Source organism: Furipterus horrens, unplaced genomic scaffold (genome assembly GCF_987537825.1).
Source record: "Furipterus horrens unplaced genomic scaffold, mFurHor1.1.pri manual_scaffold_2, whole genome shotgun sequence".
NCBI lineage: Eukaryota > Metazoa > Chordata > Mammalia > Chiroptera > Furipteridae > Furipterus > Furipterus horrens.
The window spans coordinates 105,865,398-105,884,948 of record NW_028327172.1 but is presented as its reverse complement, the minus strand read 5'-3'; the positions used below and the strand labels follow the sequence as shown (position 1 = coordinate 105,884,948).

Here is a 19,551-nt window from a genome sequence, read left to right as displayed (position 1 = left end):
AATATTATTGATGGGTCTTTACTATGGTTTCTATCACTTGTGTTTTAAATGCAAGTGTTTTATTTTATGAGTTAGGTAGATGATACAGTGTCCTCATAAATAGGTTATGCAGAATTCTAATATATATGCAAATATACATCATCTTCTACATGTAGGAACATGAGATTAATTTTATTTTATCAACTCAAGTAGACAAGTACCACTATTTTGTTATAAAGCTACTCCCATCCCCCGCACCTAGTTACGTGGTCTATACACAGTAAACTTCCAATAAATTCCTATTAAATAAATGAAATGCCTAGGATGAAAAAGAAAGAAATGGAAAAATAAAACTGCATTTGAAAAAAGTAAATTTCAGGAAAAATGATCTATGAGAAAAAGTCATATATTTTAGGGTTTTAAGCTTTGATAACATTCTATACGAGTCATTTCTAAGTCATGAAATATAAATTTCTACTCATGCTAAAAACAAACAAACAAACAAACAAACAGAAAGCCTATTACCTTCCACAATCAATCTGTGAAACTAGGCCATCAATTCCTTCCACGTGTTGTGGACCACTCTTCTTAGCAGTGGGGCTGTGTCCCAGCTGTCCCCAGCTATTGTCTCCAAATGTGAACACTTTTCCATTCTGTCAAAAAAGAAAAAAGGAAAAAAAAAGAAAAAGAAAAAAGAAAGCGAGCTAATTTCAAGTAAAAAAAAAAAAAAGTAACCAAAAAAGATTATCATAACAGAGTTATATGAGATCACTATGTGAAATATATGCATATATAACCTCTATATAAAGAGCAGGGGTGCTGCACTTACTATTTCTAATAGTGAATGTAGAGTTAACAAATTAAACACAAAAAATCATTGGCACTCAATTAAGAATTAGGCACTTAATACAGTATTCCCTCACTTATCACGGGTATTACGTTCCAGACCAGTGCCCTCCCCCCACGAAGTAGGAACCTTACATTTATTCTACACTCTTAAACCTATGTAACTTTAACAACATACGTATACAGTACCGCAAAATCCTGTGATAAGCAAAAAATCTGCGATAAATAATTAAATATATTTTTTTAATCCCATGATACAGTGAGGCCACGATAAGTGAACCACGATACAGCGAGGAACTACTGTACATGTTTGTAGAATGAAATGGATGGACAAATTAACTGTTTCAAAAATAACACTAACATTTGTGCATTCTTCTGAAAATGATCTTTTCAAAAGATGATTCTTCTTAAAATTTATTTTTTTCCAATTACAGTAGACATACAATATTATTTTAATATCAGGTGCACAACATAGTGATTAGACATTTATACACCATATGAAGTGATCATCCCAGTACGTCTACTACCCATCTGATACTATCTATATGTAGTTATTACAATATTATTGACTATATTCCTTATGCTGTACTTTACATCCTGATGACTTTTATAACTGGCAGTTTGTACTTCTTAATCCCTTCACCTTTTTCATCCAGTCCTCCAACCCCTATCCCTTCTGGCAACCATCAATTTGTTCTCTGTATCTGTGACTTGGTTTCTGTTTTGTTTGTTAGTTTATTCTTTAGAGTCCACATATAAGTGAAATCATATGGTATTTGTCTTTCTCTGATTTATATCACTTAGCATAATACCCTCTAGGTCCATCCACGATGTTGCAAATGGTAAAATTTCATTCTTTTTATGCAGAGTAATATTCCATTGTATATATGTACCACCATTCATCTATCAATGAACACTTAGGTTGCTTCCATATCTTGGTAAATAATGCTGCAGTGAACACAGGGGTGCATATATCTTTTCAAATTGTGTTTCAGATTTTTTCAAATAAATACATAGAAGTGAGATTGCTGGGTCATATGGAAGTTTTTATTTATTTAGAGAGGAAAAGGGAAGGAGAAAGAGTGGAAGAGAAACATTGATGTGTGAGACAAACATAAATCAGTTGTTTCCATGCACACCCCAAGCAAAGACCAGGGCCTGCAGAGAGGCATGTGCCCTGACTGGAAATCGAATCAGCTACCTTTTGCTTTGAAGGATGACACCCAAAAGAGCCATGACAGCCAAGGAGGGTCATATGGTAGTTTTGAGTATGTCAGCTATCTTCTGCTATTAGCTTCTAGTGGGCAGAGGCCAGGGGTGCTGCTAAACATCTTTCAATGCATAAGAGAGCCTCACAGCAAAGAATTATTTAATCAAAATGTCAACTGTACCAAGAAACTTTGTACATCACTTTTGATATGTTCAATCAGTCACAACACCTTCTCTATACACTGCATAAATCTTTTTTTTTGCGTTTCAGTTGTGCTTTTACGTTTCTTGAAACAATAAAGCATAATACACCAAAAATGTTGTATATTTTCTTCCGTACAAAAATTCACCAATTTTGATGTTTTTAAAAAATGTACACTGATATTAACAGCTGTCACAATAGAATAGAATAAAATTGTTATGGATGAACTTAAAGACAACTAAGTGCTACTAGAGCCATTGTATGGAAAAAACCAAACAAACTTTTGGCCAACCCATTATCTGTCCAGTTTCCCCAACATCATTTACTGAAGACACTATCTTCACCCCATTGTACATTTTTGCCTCCTTTATAAAAACAAAAATTTATATTTATTTTTAAAAATATTTTATTTATTTTTAGAAAAGGGGGAAAGAAGGGAGAAATAGGGGGAGAAACATCAGTGTGTGGTTGCCTCTCACACACCACCAACTGGGGACCTGGCATGTGCCCTGACTATTGAACTGACGACTTTTTGGTTCACAGGGTGGCACTCAAACCACTGAGCCACACTAGCCAAAGCTATACTTGGCTCCTTTATCATAGATTAATTAACTATATAGCCATGGGTTTATTTCTGAATTCTCTATTCTGTTCCATTGAAATACACATCTGTTTTTAAGCCAGTGCCATGATGTTTTGATTACTATAATCTTGTATTATAATTTGATATCAGGCAGCATAATACCTCCAACATTATTCTTCTTTCTCAAGATTGTTTTGGCTATTCAAAGTCTTTTGTGGTTCTACATAAATTTTAGGATTATTTGTTTTAGTTTGGTAAAAAATGCCATTGGTATTTTGATAGAGATTGCACTGAATCTGTAGATTGCCTTCAGTAGTATGGACATTTTAACGATTTTAATTCTTCCTACCCACTAGCACAATATATGCTTCCATTTATTTGTATTTTCTACAATATTTTTCTTCAATGTCTTACAGTTTTCTGAGTACAGGTCTTTTACCTCCTTGGTTAAATTTATTCCTAGGTATTTTTTGATGCAATTGTTTTCTTAATTTTTCTTTCTTATAGTTCATATTGGTGTATAAAGTGCAACCAATTTCTGATTATTAATTTTGTATCCTACTACTTCACTAAATTCATTGATCAGTTCTAATAGTTTTTTGGTGGCATCTTTAGGGTTATATCTATATAGTATCGTGTCACCTGCAAATAATGACAGTTTTACTTCTTTTTTCTGATTTGGATAAGTTTTATTTCTTTTTCAATTGCTGTGGCTAGAACTTCCAGCACTATATTTAATAAGAGTGGTGAAAGCAGACCACCTTGTCTTGTTCCTGATCTTAAAGAAAAAGTTTTCAGTTTTTACCATTGAGAATGATGTTAGCTGTGGATTTTTCATATACTGTCTTTATTATGTTGAAGTATGTTCCTTCTGCTTTGCTGAGAGTTTTATCATTAACCGATGATGAATTTTTAAAATGTTTTTTCTGCACCTATTGATATGATCCTATTATTTATACTTCATTTTTGTTTATGTGGTGTATCACATTAGTTGATTTGCAGATATTGAACCAACTTGGCATCCCAGGAATAAATTTCTCTTGATCATGGTGTATATCTTTTTAACATATTGGTGAATTTGGTTTGCTAATATTTTGTTGAGGATTTTTGCATCTATATTTATCAGGGATAAATATAATTTTATTTTTATTTTTTCAGTATCTTTTGGTATCAGAGAAATACTAGCCTCTTCTCTCCTTCAAATTTTAGCAATAGTTTGAGAAATATAAGTATTAATTCTTTGAATGCTTGGTAAAATTCACCTGTGAAACAATCTGACCTAGGACTTTTGTTTGTTGGGAGTTTTTTGATTACTGATTTTATTTCACCAGTTTTCACTGGTCTGTTCAGATTATCTGTTTTGGCCTTGAATATTGCATGGTTCTAGGAATTTATCATTTCTTTCAGGTTGTCCATGGTATTTTCTTTCTTTTTATTTTATCTATTTTTAAGTATATTTTATTGCTTATGTTGTTACAGTTGTCCCACTTTTTCTCCCTTTGTTCCCCTCTGCCTGGTATCCTGCTTTCCTCCAGCAATTTCCCCTCCCTTAGTTCATGTCCATGAGTCCTGTGTATAAATTCTTTGGCTTCACCTTTTTCTATACTATTCTTAACATCCCCCTGTCTATTTCGTTCTTACCAATTATGCTTTTTAGTTCCTGCACCATTTCCCCATTCTCCTTCTTCTCCCTCCCGGCTGACAACCCTCCAAATGATCTCCATACCTATGATTCTGTTCCTGTTCTTGTTGTTTGCTTAGTTTGTTTGTTTTTTTTTTTAGACTAAGTTATTAATAATTGTGAGTTTGTTATCATTTTACCATTCATAGTTTTGATCTTCTTTTTCTTAAATAAGTCCCTTTAACATCTCATGAAATAATAGCTTGGGGATGATGAATTCCTTTAGCTTTATCTTGTCTTGGAAGCACTTTATCTGCCCTTCTATTCTATGTGATAGCTTTGCTGGATAGAGTTATCTTGGTTGTAGACCCTTGCTTTTCATCACTTTGAATACTTCTTGCCAGCCCCTTCTGGCCTGCAGTTTCTTTTGAGAAATTAGCTGACAGTCTTATGGGAACTCTTTTATAGGTAACTCTCTGATTTTCTCTTGCTACTTTTAAGATTCTTTTTCTTTAACTTCTGGAATTTTAATTATGATGTGTCTTGGTGTGGTCCTCTTTGGGTTGAACTTGTTTGGGACTCTCTGTGTTTCCTGGACTTGTATGTCTATTTCCTTCACAAAATCAGGGAAGTTTTCTTTCATTGTTTTTTCAAATAAGTTTTCCTTTTCTTGCTCTTCCTCTTCTCCCCCTGGCACCCCATGACTTGGATGTTGGCACATTTAAGGTTGTCCCAGAGGGTCCTAAGCCTATCCTTGTTTGTTTGTTTGTTTTCATTTTTTTCTTTCTGTTCTGGTTGAGTGTTTATTTCTTCCTCATGTTCTAAATTGTTGATTAGAATCCCAGCTTTTTCCCCGTCACTGTTGGTTCTGCGTAGATTTTTCTTTATTTCACTTATTGTAACCTTCATTTATTCCTTTATGTTGTTGCCATACTGAATGAGTTCTCTGAGCATCCTTATCACCAGTGTTTTGAATTCTGCATCTGACAGGTTGGCTATCATCATTTCATTTAGTTCTTTTTCGGGGTTTTGTTCTGTTTTTTCATTTGGGCCATATTTTCTTCTCTCCTCAACTTGGCAGTCTCCCTCTATTTGTTTCTGTGTATTAGGTAGAGCTTCTTTGACTCCCTGTCTTAGTAGCATGACCTATATAGCAAAGACACCTGTAAATTATGTGGGGTGGAGCCTCAGGTAATTGCCAGGGCAGGGAAAGCCACGTTATCGCTTTGTGGCTCTGTGGGAGGGAAGGGCTCAGAGATGCGATAGTGCTGTCTCCTGACTTCTGGAGACTTGCCTGGCATTTGCCCCATTTCCAGTCACTTCCCCCACTTCCCATATGTGTTTGGTGCCCTTCCAGCTGCTGTTTTGAGGTTTGTGAATGTTCTACGACTATGTGTGCCCCTTAAGTGGTGAAAATCCAGCAGTTTCTTCTGCTGCCCCAATCCCCAGCCAGAGGTAATGGGGGTTTATCTTCCTGATGCTGGAACCTGGGGCTGTGCAATCTGTCCTGGAGCTGGGATCACTCGCTCCCAGGGTATCCCTCCCGACTTTTATCCACCACATGTAAATGTGAGATGGTCCATTCTGCTGCTGCTGCTTCTCCATCCACACCACCTCTCTGCCCTGTCTCCATGACTCTTCCCCTCTTACCCATCTGGATGAATATGGCTTCTCTAAATCCTTGGTGGTTGGACTTCCATACAGCTCAATTTTCTGATGATTCTGGATGTTATTTGTTTTTGAGATCTGGTTGTAATTCTTTCTTACGGTAGTGCGAGGAGGTGCGGTGAGTCTACTTCTGACTCCATCTTGACTGGAAGTCCATGGAATTTTCTTATAATTCTTTTTATTTTTGTGGCATTTTTTGTCACTTCTTTTTCGTTTCTGATTTTATTTATTTGACCCCTCTTTCTTTTTTCTTAGTGAGTCTGGCTGAAGGTTTATTAGTTTTATCTTTTATCTTTTTACCTTCCAAAGAATGAGCTCTTGATTTCATTGATCTTTTCTATTTTTTTTTTGTATCTATTTCATTTATTTCTGCTCTTACCTTTAGTATTTCCTTCCTTCCTCTCACTTTGGGCTTTGTTATTCTTTTTCTAATTCCTTTGTGTGTAAGGTGAGATTGTTTATTTTAGATTTTTCTTGTTTCTTGAAGTAGGCCTGTATTGTTATGAATTTTCCTCTTATAATTACTTTGACTGTGTCCCATAACTTGGGTCCCTATCTTTTCCTTTTCATTTGTCTCAAGGTATCTTGAAAAGATGATTCTTGATTAAAATAACCCCAGCTTCCTCTTGTCAACTAAGAATAATATAATCCAAACATGCTTTTAGAACAAATAATAAAAATTATTTTAGATATTGAGTCTTTAAATAAACATTTCAACCATACAGTTTTCAAATCTGTTCCTTAGGGCTATGGAGAAAATCCATCACAATGAATATACTATGTGGTCAGTACAAAAAGAGGAGGAAAATATTCAGGAAGCCAACTAATATCTGTAACAATCAAGAAGTGAAACAAAGTATGTTCCAGTCTGTAATGCGGGTTATTAAAAATTGTAAAAATTAATTTGTGCTTCTATAATAATTTTTATCTGTAGAACCACATTATGAATAATTGCTAAAAGGACTGGCTCCCCTATTAATCTAATTTAGTAGGTATCTAAAAATATATTATAGCACTGAAATTAGCTTTTGTTATATGATCTTGAAAATGTCATGGTTTACATAGGGTTAACATCGCCACTTAAATATTTGTACACTGAATGGATGTGTTGAGATATTGATCCACATCTTGTTTTCAACAATAATCAGTAACCATACTTTATTGTAACATTTGTCTTGGGTTTTAAGAAATAGTAAGACACTTTTGATTACCTGGGTGAGCACCGCAGTGTGTTCACGACCACAGCTGATATAAATCACATCTAGACTCTTCAGCGCACCAACTGACCAAGGTTTGTACCTTTGCACTGTTGAAAGAAAGCAGAATTTCTAGAGAGTAAGGAGCAGAGTCAGATATCATGAGTTTTTACATGTTTACACTTTTCATATTTTTATTACCTTATAATTCATTAACATAACTTTTAGAAGTGAATAATCAAAAGTATTATAAAACAAAGGGAAAGCCCTGATTTGGAAAAGAAAAGAAAAGCAGTCTTTTAGCATTTATATCTGGAAACTACTTGGTTGAGCAAAAAGTTGGTATGGTTTTTTTTCCATAAAATAAAAGATACAGTTTTCATTTCACCAGTAACTTTATTGATTTGAATATTTTGAGTTATGTCAGCTATCTACTGCATGGTATAATGTTGACTGTTCTCAATTAATGTCTCAATTTGATCTCCATCAACTTCAACTTGTCTACCTGACCATGGGCCATCGTCCAAAAACCTCCACCATGGAACTTTGCAAACCACTTTTGACGTGTTTGCAGTCACAGCATCTTCTCCATACACTGCACAAATCTTTCTTTGCCTTTCAGTTGTGTTTTTACCTTTCTTGATATAATAAAGCATAATATGCCAAAAATGTTCCATATTTTCTTCCATCTTCAATATTAAAATGGCTATATAAAAATTCACTAATTTTGATAAGTTTTTAAAAAAATGCATATTGACATGACAACTGTCACAACAGAATCTAACAAAATTGTTTAGAATGAAATTAAAGACAACTAAGTGCTACTAGAGCCTTCTTACAGAAAAAAACAAATGAACATTTTGGCCAGCCCAATATTTAATCTTCTGGAATGCCTGAGTCTATTGCCCAAAAAGCTAAGCTTTAAGACTATTATCCTAATGAGTGTCATCATGTTGTACTCATTTCTGTCATATAGTAGGTATTCTGTGAATATGTAATAATAATTGAGAAAACAAAAGAACCTAATTCATTTTGACAGAGTTAAATGAAGTTAGATGTAAATGCTCAACATGGTACTAGCACTTAACAGGTGCTAGATATATGTTAGCTAAATGTAAGAAATTGAACGAAGGACAGAGGCCATGGGGAAGACTTCATGGTGAGTTTTGTTTAAAGGTTTCCAGAGGAATTGGTTGCTTCCCCTACTGTTAGCAGACTTCTAATCCAGTGGATCCCACACTTTGCTGCACATTGGAATCACTTGTATGTCTTCATTAATAACTGATGCTTGGATTCTACCCCCAGACATTCTGATTTAATTAGTATAGGCTCCAGCTTGGACATTGAAATTTTTTTTTTCAGATTTAATGTGTTTTATTGATTAAAATATTACATTTGTGCCAATTTCCCTTCCCTCTGCTCCCCTCCACCCGGTGGCCCCCCTCCCTCCAGTTGTCCCCCCCTTTTAGATTATGTCCATTAGTTGTGCATACAGTTCCTCCCAACCTCTCTCCGTCTATTCCATTCCCTTCTACCTTGATCCCCAATTCCTATATCATCTCCCTCCCTCTCCCCATTCCCCCTCCCTGTTGACCTCCCCCCAATATGCTTCCCGTACCCACAGTTCCTTTTCCACTCTCGTTGCCTATTTAGTTTGCCTTTGTTTCATCTCCCTAGCTTCTGTTTTTTTAAACCAGTCCCTTTAACATCTCATATAACAGTGGTTTGGATCTAATGAACTCTTTCAGTTTTATTTTGTCCTGGAAACACTTTCTCTGTCCTTCTATTCTGAATGACAATTTCGCTGGATAGAGTATTCGTGGTTGTAGGTTTTGGATTTTCATTACTTTGAATATTTCTTGCCAGTCCCTTCTTGCCTGTAGGGTCTCCCTTGAGAAGTCAGCTGATAGTCTAATTGGGACCCCTTTGTACATAATTCTTTTCTTCTCTCTTGCTGCTTTTAAGATTCTCTCTTTATCTTTAATTTTTGACATTTTGATTATAATGTGTCTTGGAGTGGTTCTCCCTGGGTCCAGTCTCTTGGGAACTCTCCTTGCTTCCTGGACCTGCAAGTCTATTCCCTTCCCCAAGTCTGGGAAGTTCTCCTTTATTATATTTTCACTCAATTTTTCAAGTTCTAGTTCATCTTCCTCATTCTCTGGCAAACCAATGATTCTTATGTTGGGCCTTTTATAGCTGTCCCAGAGGTTTCTGATCCTCTCATTGTTGCTTCCCATTTCCTCTCGTTGCATTGGTTGACTGCTTGTTCCTTCTCCATATTCCAGTTTGTTGAAATGAACTCTGGATTTTTTCTCACCTTCTATCTCGTATGCGGTTTTGTTCCTTTCGTTATGAAATTTTTTCGCTTCTTTCTTATCTTTTTCCTGCTCTTTTGTGAATTCTGTAAGCCACCTGATAACAATGGCCCAGAACTGAGCCTCTGACAGGTTTCTTATCTGTTCATCTGTCAGGTTCTCTATCTGCTGTCTGGTGAGTTGTGTCACCGGGATTTCTATAGTTGTCTGCCTCATTTTGACAGATGCGTTTTGTTTTCTTGGGCCGGCTGTCGGGGGCAGTGCCTGTGTACTCGTAATGACCCAGCGACTGGCGCCGTTTGGCGTCACAAATCAGCGACCGGCGCCTGCCTGTCCGCGACCTATTTCGCAGCCCTGTGGTGCTTTCTTTGGGGGCGGGGGTCCAAGATGGATTCACACAGTTATTCAGCTAGGAGACCGGGATCCGTCCTCCTGCCCCCCTGGGCCTCACTGTTCAAGGCGATGCGGCGGCAGCTCTCCCCAGCGCCGGAGTCGCGCACCGCAGCCGGGATTCCTCGCCGCCCGCCGCTCCGGGTGCGACCGCAAACAGCACTGCCCTCTTTAACTCTTACCTGCCCAAATGGCACCGCTGGTTTATAACTTCATATGTTGGACTTCCGTGTAGTTTTATTTTCTGGAATTTCTAGTTATCCTTTGTTTTGAAGTAGTTGTATTCCTCTCTAGTTGTAGAGGGAGACCTAGCGTGTCTGTCTAAGCCTCCATCTTGGCCGGAAGTCCCTGGACATTGAAATTTTTGAATGCTTTGTGGTAGACAGAATAATGGCCTTCTAAAGATGTCCATATCTTTTTCCCAGAGCCTGAGGAGTATGTTAGGACACATGTGAAAGGGGAGGTAAGGAAGAAGAAGGAACTAAAGTTGCTAACCGGTTGACCTTAAAATAAGAGGGTCATAAGGGTCCCTTAGCTGAAGAAAAGGGAGGTTGAAGAGTCAGCGTTAAGAGTATGTGACTTGAGAAAGACTTACCCAGCCATTGCTGGCTCTAAAGAAGAAAGGGCACTATGAGTGAAGGAAGCAGGTGGTCTCAAGAAACTGGAAAGGCAAAAAATGACTTCTGCCCATAGAGCATCCAGAAAGGAACACAGCCCTGCTGACACCTTGAGTTTCAGCCCAATGAGACCCACGTCAGACTTCAGACCACCAGAAAAATAAGATAATAAATCTGTGTTGTTTTAAGCCACTAAGTGTGGCAATTTGTTACAGTAACAATCAAAAAATAATATTGCCCCTTAGGTGATTCTAATGTGCCATAAAGTTTGGGAACCACTGTTCAAACCTTTGCGACTGCCCTTTGCAGAGTTGGTTCTCCAACCAAAAAGAAATAATAATTTACTGCAGGAACAAGACTATCTCCTTACCTGGGACATTATTGCCACTGAGGGCCAGCTGCCCTGCATTATTGTTTCCCCAACCAAATGAAGTCCCAGAGAGAGACAGAGCGAAGCTGTGGGCCCCTCCTGCAGCCACCTGAGCCAGGGGGATTCCCTCCAGGGACCTCACCCTCTGCGGGCTGGCCTGGGAGGGAAACTCCTTCCCCAGGCCTAGCTGCCCATGGCTGTTCTTTCCCCATGAAAACACTTGGCCATCTGCAAAAATAAAGAAGAGAAATTCAGAATTGCATACACTTTAGAACACCAAATTCAAGTAGAAACCACCACTCTAAATTCTAAAAACCTTTAAAGAATAAAACAGGGATAAAGGATGTTAAAGTGTTCTGATTAGAGTCAAGGGGAGACAGTCAAGATCACATTTAAAACTCTCCTCCAACAATATCTGCTCCTCTTCTCCTTCTAAGTAAAGGGCACCTGTGTTCCTTCACATGCTCGAGCCAAAAACCTTTGGAGTCATCCTTGGCTCCTCTCTCTCATTTGTACTCTCCAACCCAGCAGATCCTAAAGCCTCTACCTTCAGAGTTTAAGGTTCATTTCCTTACTTTCCCTGAGAATAAAGCTCCATGAGAGCAGAGTCTTAGTTTTTTTTCACTGCTATATTCCTCTTGCTGGAAACATTGCAGGGATTGATAAATATAGTGAAATGGCTCCACGGGGTGGAAAAAACAACCAACATTTTATGTTGAATTTGACCAGAGATGGATAATTAATATCATGTCAAAAAAAAAGCTGTTTTAGTGCTTAATTATTTGCCCATAGAAATGCCAACACATCTCAGATTTTTATGTCATTATATCTAATTTTTATTTTAAACTCTTTTAAGTTACTTCCATCCTTGAAGAGAATTTTTAATAGCATACTGCAAAATGTCAAAATTTCATGAAAGTGTCTGAGAATTCACAGTTCACCATCGCAGATGCACTGAGTGCTAGGTCCTACACAGCTCTTACATTCCAGACCAAGGTCAAGACAAATCATTACTCCGGGGAAATAATTCAAATCATTTCAGTAATTAAGAAGGGCCATTTGCGACAACATGAATGCACTTTGAGGGCATTATGCTAAGTGAAATAAGTCAGACAAAGACAAATACTGTAATCTCATTTACATGTGGCATCTTTTTTTAAAAAAAAGCTCATGGATACCAAGAACAGATTGGTGGTTGCTGAGGGTTGAGGGTAAAATGGCTGAAGGGAGTCAAAGGTACAAACTTCCAGTTATAAAATAAATAAGTCATTAAGATGTAATGTACAGCATGGCGACTAGAATTAATAATACTGTATTGCATATTTGAAAGTTGCTAAGGAAATAAATCTTAAAAGTTTTCATTACAAGAAAAAAAAATTCTGTAACTATGTATGGTGATAGATGTTAACTAGACTTAACTGGTGATTATTTCTCAGTGGATACAAATATTAAATCATTATTTTGTACACCTGATATTAAAGACTTTATGTAAATTATACCTCGATAAAAACATAAATTTTCTAATTTTAAAAAAGGAGAAAAGTAAGAAAGGAAATAAACTAAAATTTATTGTACTGTGTACCTTCTCTCATTGAATTTTCTAAACAACCTTTAAATTAGGCATCGATTTTACTAAAGATGAGAAAATTGAGGCTCAGCAAAGTTAAATAACTTGCCTTAGATCAAATAGCTAGAAATGGTTGGTAGAATCACACTATAGCTCCAGGAAGGCCCTGGTTGCATAGCCTACATGTCACAGTGATTAAGCACTTAGGATTGGGATATAAACAAATATAAGTTTAAATCCCATCTCTTCTATTAGTGTGTGACCTTAGGCAAATCAGTGAAAGTCTCTGAATCCAAATGTTCTCATTTCTGAAATGAGGATACAAATAATACGTAGCTTCTCTGTTTTAGGCAATTACATGAGACAATACATGTAAAGCATGTAACAGTAGCTGTCACATAGAAGGCAATCAGGGCATGTTGGCTGTCCGTGGCCCTGTGATACAACTGCAATTATGCATAAGAAACCACCTGAGGGACACACAAATGTTACATGTCTCTTGAAGGGGAATAGAGTATGCCACTTTGGGATAAGGGTTATTTTCAGCTGAAGACAATTGAGAATTAACAGATGCAGAAAGAGTTCTCTGCCCTCCCTTGATCCACCCAAAAGCAAGGCATACATTTCCTTTTGTGAAGGTGTCCTCTCCTGTACCAGGAATGGGGGAGGGACTCATCACAGAGGTGGAGAGCCAGCATTGACATGAAGGGGCACAAACAACTCTGACCAAAATAACCCTTATCTTCCGTTAGTTCTCCCCGCCTATTTCCAAGTCAGTTTCCCATGATTTCTCTCTCCTAGCCCAAACCTCCTTTCCTTTGTTAAAATGATGGTATATAAGCCCCAGAACTTAACCACTTCTTCAGTTTTACTTCTTTTCTGTGAAATCCTGTGCATGAAAGTACCAATAAAAATTATGTGCCTTTTCTCTTAGTAATCTGTCATTTCTTAAATTTGTAGCCACCCCGGTACTGAGCCTAAGAGATTAAAGAAAGGTTTTCCTCCCCGACACTCTCTGTTGAGAAATTTGGCCAGAGGATGGACAAGGGATTGGGGATTGTAAGAAATAAGAACATAGTGACTCCCAAACCAGTAAAAAGTCATTGGTAACAAAGAGCAAATGTAATTAAAGGGTCTTAAGGGCAAATGTAATTAAAGGATCTCTGAGAAGGAAGTTGACAATATTAGCATATCTACAAATCACAATAGGGGCATTTAAATGAACGAGTTAGATTGTAACTCAGGAGTATCCAGTCATGGAGAAATGGGGAAGAAGGAGAGGGGAGAGGGATCTAGTTGCGTTAGGGCAGGGAAGCTAATCGCTCTCACTTTAGGGCAAGGAAGATAATCACTTTAGGGTGGCAATTTCAGGGTGGAGAAGATAATCACTTTAGGGTGGCAATTTCAGGGTGGAGAAGATAATCACTTTAGGGTGGCAATTTCAGGGTGGAGAAGATAATCACTTTAGGGCGGCAATTTTAGGGTGGAAAAGATAATTACTTTAGGGCGGCAATTTCAGGGTGGGGAAGCCAAAACTATAAAACCAGGTTCCTTTGTCTACTTGGTGCGCACATTCTCCTGGCTGTGAGGGTGCGCCTGGCTCTGCAGAGTCGTGAATAAAGGCCTCGCTTTACTGCTCAAGTCCTGTGTCCCAGTTTTTATTGTGAGCACTTCTCACAGGGATGTTGGTAGGAAAAATGTAGAGTCATAATTTTGACATTTTTGACTTAGCTTTCTTTGATCTAAGTATTGTATAAAAGATAAATAGGCTGTTGCTATGTGAGTTTGCCAGTGTAGACAAGCACACAGTATAAAGGGCAAAGTGCTGGAAATAAAACCACTTCTGAGTTCTGAGAAAGTCAGTCTATCAGGTCATGTAAACAGAGATGGCAGTGAAATGTGGATTAAACACTACTTAGAGTATAATAATAAAGAAAATGGAAAAATATGAAGAAGAACACATCTTATGAAATCTGGAGTTAAAAACTTCTAAATGTATTAAAATGAACCATAATACACTGAAAATCAGCAGGTATCATTTGCACTCAAAAAATTACTTTTCAGTGACACTTAGGAGATTCAAAAAGCCTTTTTTTACCTTCTGATAATGCCAGGGAATGGTAGTCTCCACAGGAAACTTGTATTATTTTTATACCAGTCAGAGTTTTTATCTTCCTATAATAAAAATAATACATTAAAATGATATGAAATATATTAATCCTTCTTAAGATTGGATTGCCAAGTGAACTACATATATTTAAAACATCCCAAGTAATACATTTGATCTAGGAAAACAATTTTATATTCTTGTATTTCTGTAGTACCTTTATTCCAAAGCTCTGAACTGCTTTTTAAAAATTTATTGATTTGAGAGAGAGAGAGAGACATCGATTTGTCATTCCACTTTATTATGCATTCATTGGTTTATTCTTATACATGCCCTGATTGGGGTTAGAACCTGCAACCTTGACATATCAGGACAATGCTTTAACCAACTGAGCTACCCAGCCAGAGCAAGCTCTGAACTGTTTTTAACACAACAGCAACATGGACAAAGGTATAAGGCAGAGCCCTGGCTGGTGTGGCTCAGTGGATTGAGTGCCAGCCTGTAAACAAAAAGGTCACTGGTTTGATTCCCAGTCAGGGCACATGCCCCTCCCTCTCTTTTTCCCTCCCTTACCCCTTTTCTAAAAAATAAATAAATAAAATCTTAAAAAACAAAACAATATAAAGGTACAGGGTAGAATCTAAAACACTATATAATATAAAAGTAATTTTTACTGGATTTTTTTTTTTTACTTTTCATACAAACCACTTTAAAAAAAATAATTTATTTATTTATTTGTTTGCTTGTTTATTTATTTTTAGAGAGGGGAAAAGAGAGAGGGAGAGAAACATCACTGTGTGGTTGCCTCTCACTCGCGCCCCCAACTGGGGACCTGACGTGCAACCTAGTAATGTGCCCTGACTGGGAATCAGACCAGTGACACTTGGCTTGCAGGTCTACGCTCAATCCACTGAGCCACAGCAGCCGGGGCTTTACTGGACTTTTAATGCATTATTTAATGTACTAACTTTTATTCTATACTTATTGGTCTAAAAGAATAAATTTCTTCATACACATATAGCACAGTGCTTCAGAATTTATAGAGCACTGTCATATACATCACCTAATATAAGCCGTGTGAGATAAATAAACCACTGGATTGAATTGTCATTTCTGTAGGTCAAAACATAACTTATCAGCAATTTCATATGGTTGAACCTAGTAGAACTCAAAGAGGTTAAATAGGTTTCAAGTTGTAGAACTAGACTCAAACCTTGTTCTTTCCATTCCAAGCTCAATGATCATTTCCCCAAGCCAGAGCGATTTCTCACACGATTTAATGAGCACAGGGAGTAACAAGGTTACTTCCTAGTATTAAGACACATGCTTTTTCCCTCCATTTTACTAAGTAAGATATTAGGACCAAGTGGCTTATAACAAAAAGATTATGATGGGAGAAAAACTTTTTCATTTCCAATCTGAGTGCAGTGATTGGAGACCTGCAATTAATTCACAATAGACAGATTAACAGGAAAAAAGACATAGTTTATTTATATGAATACACGGAACTCCTAGTAATAGAAACTTTGTGGGATAGCCTGAGTAAAGGTTTATATATATCAACATAGCAAAAGCAGGGTCTGGGGGGTTAGAACTTCCATGAGAGGGTATGGAAGGTTCTATTAAGTTTATTCATGCTGATTGGTCAGTCTATCTTCACAGCAGCTGAATTCACCGGAAACTCCCTGCCAGGATGGTAAAGGGCAGCTGAATTTTAGGAGGCACTGCTTCAGTCAGATAGGGAAATTCAGATAAGATTGCTTTCTGCATCTTCAGTAGCTTAAATGTTTGTACTGTACTTTAAAATAATCTTGATGCCAACTCTGGGAGTCCAAATGGTATAAAGTCATTTCCAATAGATTAGATTATGTTCCAAGGGTCACACTTTCTCATTTCACCATGCCTTTTTCCATCACAGGACTCTAAATAATAACAAGTGGTAATATGTTTTTTCTTGCCTCCTTCTTGCATTACACTGTAATGGTTGAGGTTAAAGACTGTATTTGTCATGGTCATCTTTGTACCCTGGCATCTTGCATGGTGCATGGCACGTGGAACTAAAAAATACTGAATGAATGAATGAATGAATGAACTGAAATACTTACTTAGGAGTAAAAATTATTTCATTAAATTCTTCAATCCCCAGCTGCCCTTCAGAACCAGCTCCCCATGCAAAGACCCTTCCTTTGTGACAGACAGCCAGGGAGTGCTCCTTTCCACAGCTCACGAGAATGACCGATAGAGTTGCCAATGCCTTAATTAGTTCTTTGGGAACAAAAACAAAACTCCACAGATTTTTAATTTAACAGCATGTTTAACACAGTACTTATTTTTAAAAAGAAGGATCATTCAGATTGCTTGTCTCTTTCAATGAGCTTTTAAACCACGGCCTAAAATCCATGCTAAAGGTGTGAAGAAAATAGCTCATTGTGTTTTATACTGTCTTTACAGGAATATAACTGGTATTCAGAAGGGTGGGAATAGTGGAGGAGGGGAACCTGTAGGAACTGACACTTGAGCTGTTTTTTTCTACCGTGGTGGTAGTAAAACACAGCAAAATAAATGGAGCCGGAGAGAAGATGGGATTGATTCCACTCTCCTCTTCTGGATTCCTAGCCTTGAACAGTGAGAATGGGGAATCCCTTGCTCAGGGGGAAACAAGAAGGGAGCTTGTCTCACGAGTGTGAGAGGTAGACGCCAGATCTTCTCACAGTGAAGAGTGCAGTAATATCCTCTAAGGAGCCAAATGTGCCTGCACATGAAAACCTGATCACATTTCCCTACAAGCCAATCTAGATTGTTTCCCTTCAGTCTCATCTCTGAATTATCAAAGGTTTGGAGTTAAGTACATCATTATCAGTCAAGTTTTAGTTAACACAAGTTTTCTTTTTAAAAATCTTTGCGACCTTATCTTTTTCAATGATTTACTTTCAAACTAGGCAACAGTAAAAAATTCCCCAAAGATTCATACACTCACAGAAGTAGAAACTGGTACCACCTTTCTGAAGAACACTTGGCATTAAGTATCAAGTTACCCTTCATTTCCACCTGAAGGGGATCAGAATGTGCCACCCAAGAATATGCTGCTTTGGCATAAGGATTATTTTGAGTGAAAGGCAACTGAAAATCAACAGATGCAGGAAGAATTCTCTTCCCTCCCTTTATCCACCTAAAAGCAGGGCATAGGTTTTCCTTGGGAAGGTTTTCTCCTGTCTCCTGCACCAGCAAGACTGACTCATCCCTGGAGCTGGCACTTATATGAGCCTGTATAACAGCACTTAACAAAATGACCTTTGTATTCCATCAGTTTCCTGCATTTATTCCCAAGTCACTTCCCCACAATTGATCATCCTTTAAAGCCCAAACCCTGTATTTTTGTTAAAATTGCATAAAAGCCCCTGAGTCTAATGACTTCTTGAGTTTAACTTCTTTTCTGTGAACTCCTGTGCACCAAAAATATTAATGAAATTTTATGGCTTTTCTCTTGTGAACGTGTCTTTGTCAGTTTAGTTCGCAGGTCCTTACGACATGAACTAAAAGGATAGAGGAAAAGTTTTTCCTTCCAGATACTACTCTTAGAATTTATTCTGAGTAAGTAATCAGAAATTTTGTCAAATACTTACCTACAGTAGTGTCAAACATAGTATTATTTATAAAACCCCTCATGAAAAACAAAACAAATTTTCACAAAAGGAGAATAATTAAATTTTACTCTCAGAGCCAGAATGCCATGCAACAATTTAAAATATATTTTCAAAAATACATAATGAAAAGGCAGTATGTTCCCGATATGTTTGGTGAAAATGCAACATACGGAGTTATGTAAATACTGAGTATACAAACTGTACAATGACATGATTTTATAAACATTAACTAGATAATACAAAGAAGCAAAAAGGTAATGTGTCAAAATATTAGGAGTTGTCTTTGGGTGTTTGAATTATAGGCGATTTCTTCCCCTGTGTTTCTACAATAACTAGTAATGATAAAAATGCTACTTTATATATTTTTAATATTAAGAAAAAAGAGCCTTAGGGCATTTCTGAGGGAGTTAAAGGTGTAAAACCCACAGCCCACATTTGAAAGTTCACTGTTCCAGAGATTCGCAGTCAATGATTGGTCTCAAAAGGCAAGTGGGAGGGACTACATCTCTGTCCAGGGGACAGCGGTCCTGTTTAGTTCGGTTCGCAGTTTCTCTTTCAGTTTTTCTTTGAAGAATTGGAAACCGAAACTAACCCTACGCGCATTGGGAAGCGAAACTGCTTAAGTTGCTGTCTGGAGGCGCGGAGCGCCGGTTCCAGTCAGCAGTGGCCCTAAAGGACCCAAGACTCCCAGCGCCTCCACCTGTCTGGCCCCTCACCCCGCACCTGTGTCCCGGCGCTCACCTGGCTGGTCCCCGCGCGGTGTGCCCCTCCGGCCCAACTGGCCCTGGCTGTTGTCCCCGCACGAGTGGACGGTGCCATCGCTCAGCAGCAGCAGCGAGTGGCGCTCTCCGCAGGCCGCCTGCCGCAGCTCGGAGCCCCGTGTTGGTGTCCGGCGCTGCAGCCTCCGGGGGCCTGCGCCCCAGCAGAAGTACATCCTGCTCCCGTGCCCGACCGACTGCCTGCGTCTGGCTGCTCCGTCTCCACCAGCTTTCAAAGGCTAGTGACAAGTGGTAGGCTGGGTCACTCCCATCCTGTCGTCACCCTTCTGTGGGAGTCACCCTCAGGAGGCTGTCCTGGCACCCTAACTCTTCCGGACGCCTCCCCGCGAATGACTTGCGGGGCTTACATACTTAAAGCCAGGAGCGCCAAGTGCTGAGGAGCAGGGAGAGGGACTTCAGAGGAAGAGCACCTAGATTTACATCCTAGCTAAGCCATTTACGAGCTGTGTGACTTAATC

The 19,551-nt window shown here is 38.2% G+C and overlaps 1 protein-coding gene across 1 annotated transcript in view; it reads right to left on the bottom strand.

The window, feature by feature from the left end:
- HERC6 (HECT and RLD domain containing E3 ubiquitin protein ligase family member 6) overlaps positions 1–19,346 on the bottom strand; it is a 64,372-nt gene extending 45,026 nt beyond the window's left edge. Inside the window, exons 1-6 of the mRNA XM_090266294.1 lie at positions 19,056–19,346; positions 16,776–16,935; positions 14,662–14,738; positions 10,997–11,224; positions 7,320–7,414; positions 505–632 (exon numbers count right to left, since the gene is read on the bottom strand). Of these exons, the coding sequence (XP_090122420.1) occupies positions 505–632; positions 7,320–7,414; positions 10,997–11,224; positions 14,662–14,738; positions 16,776–16,935; positions 19,056–19,248 (881 nt within the window). The 5' untranslated portion in view covers positions 19,249–19,346. The remainder of the gene's footprint in view (positions 1–504; positions 633–7,319; positions 7,415–10,996; positions 11,225–14,661; positions 14,739–16,775; positions 16,936–19,055) is intronic.
- Positions 19,347–19,551: the final 205 nt, after the last annotated feature.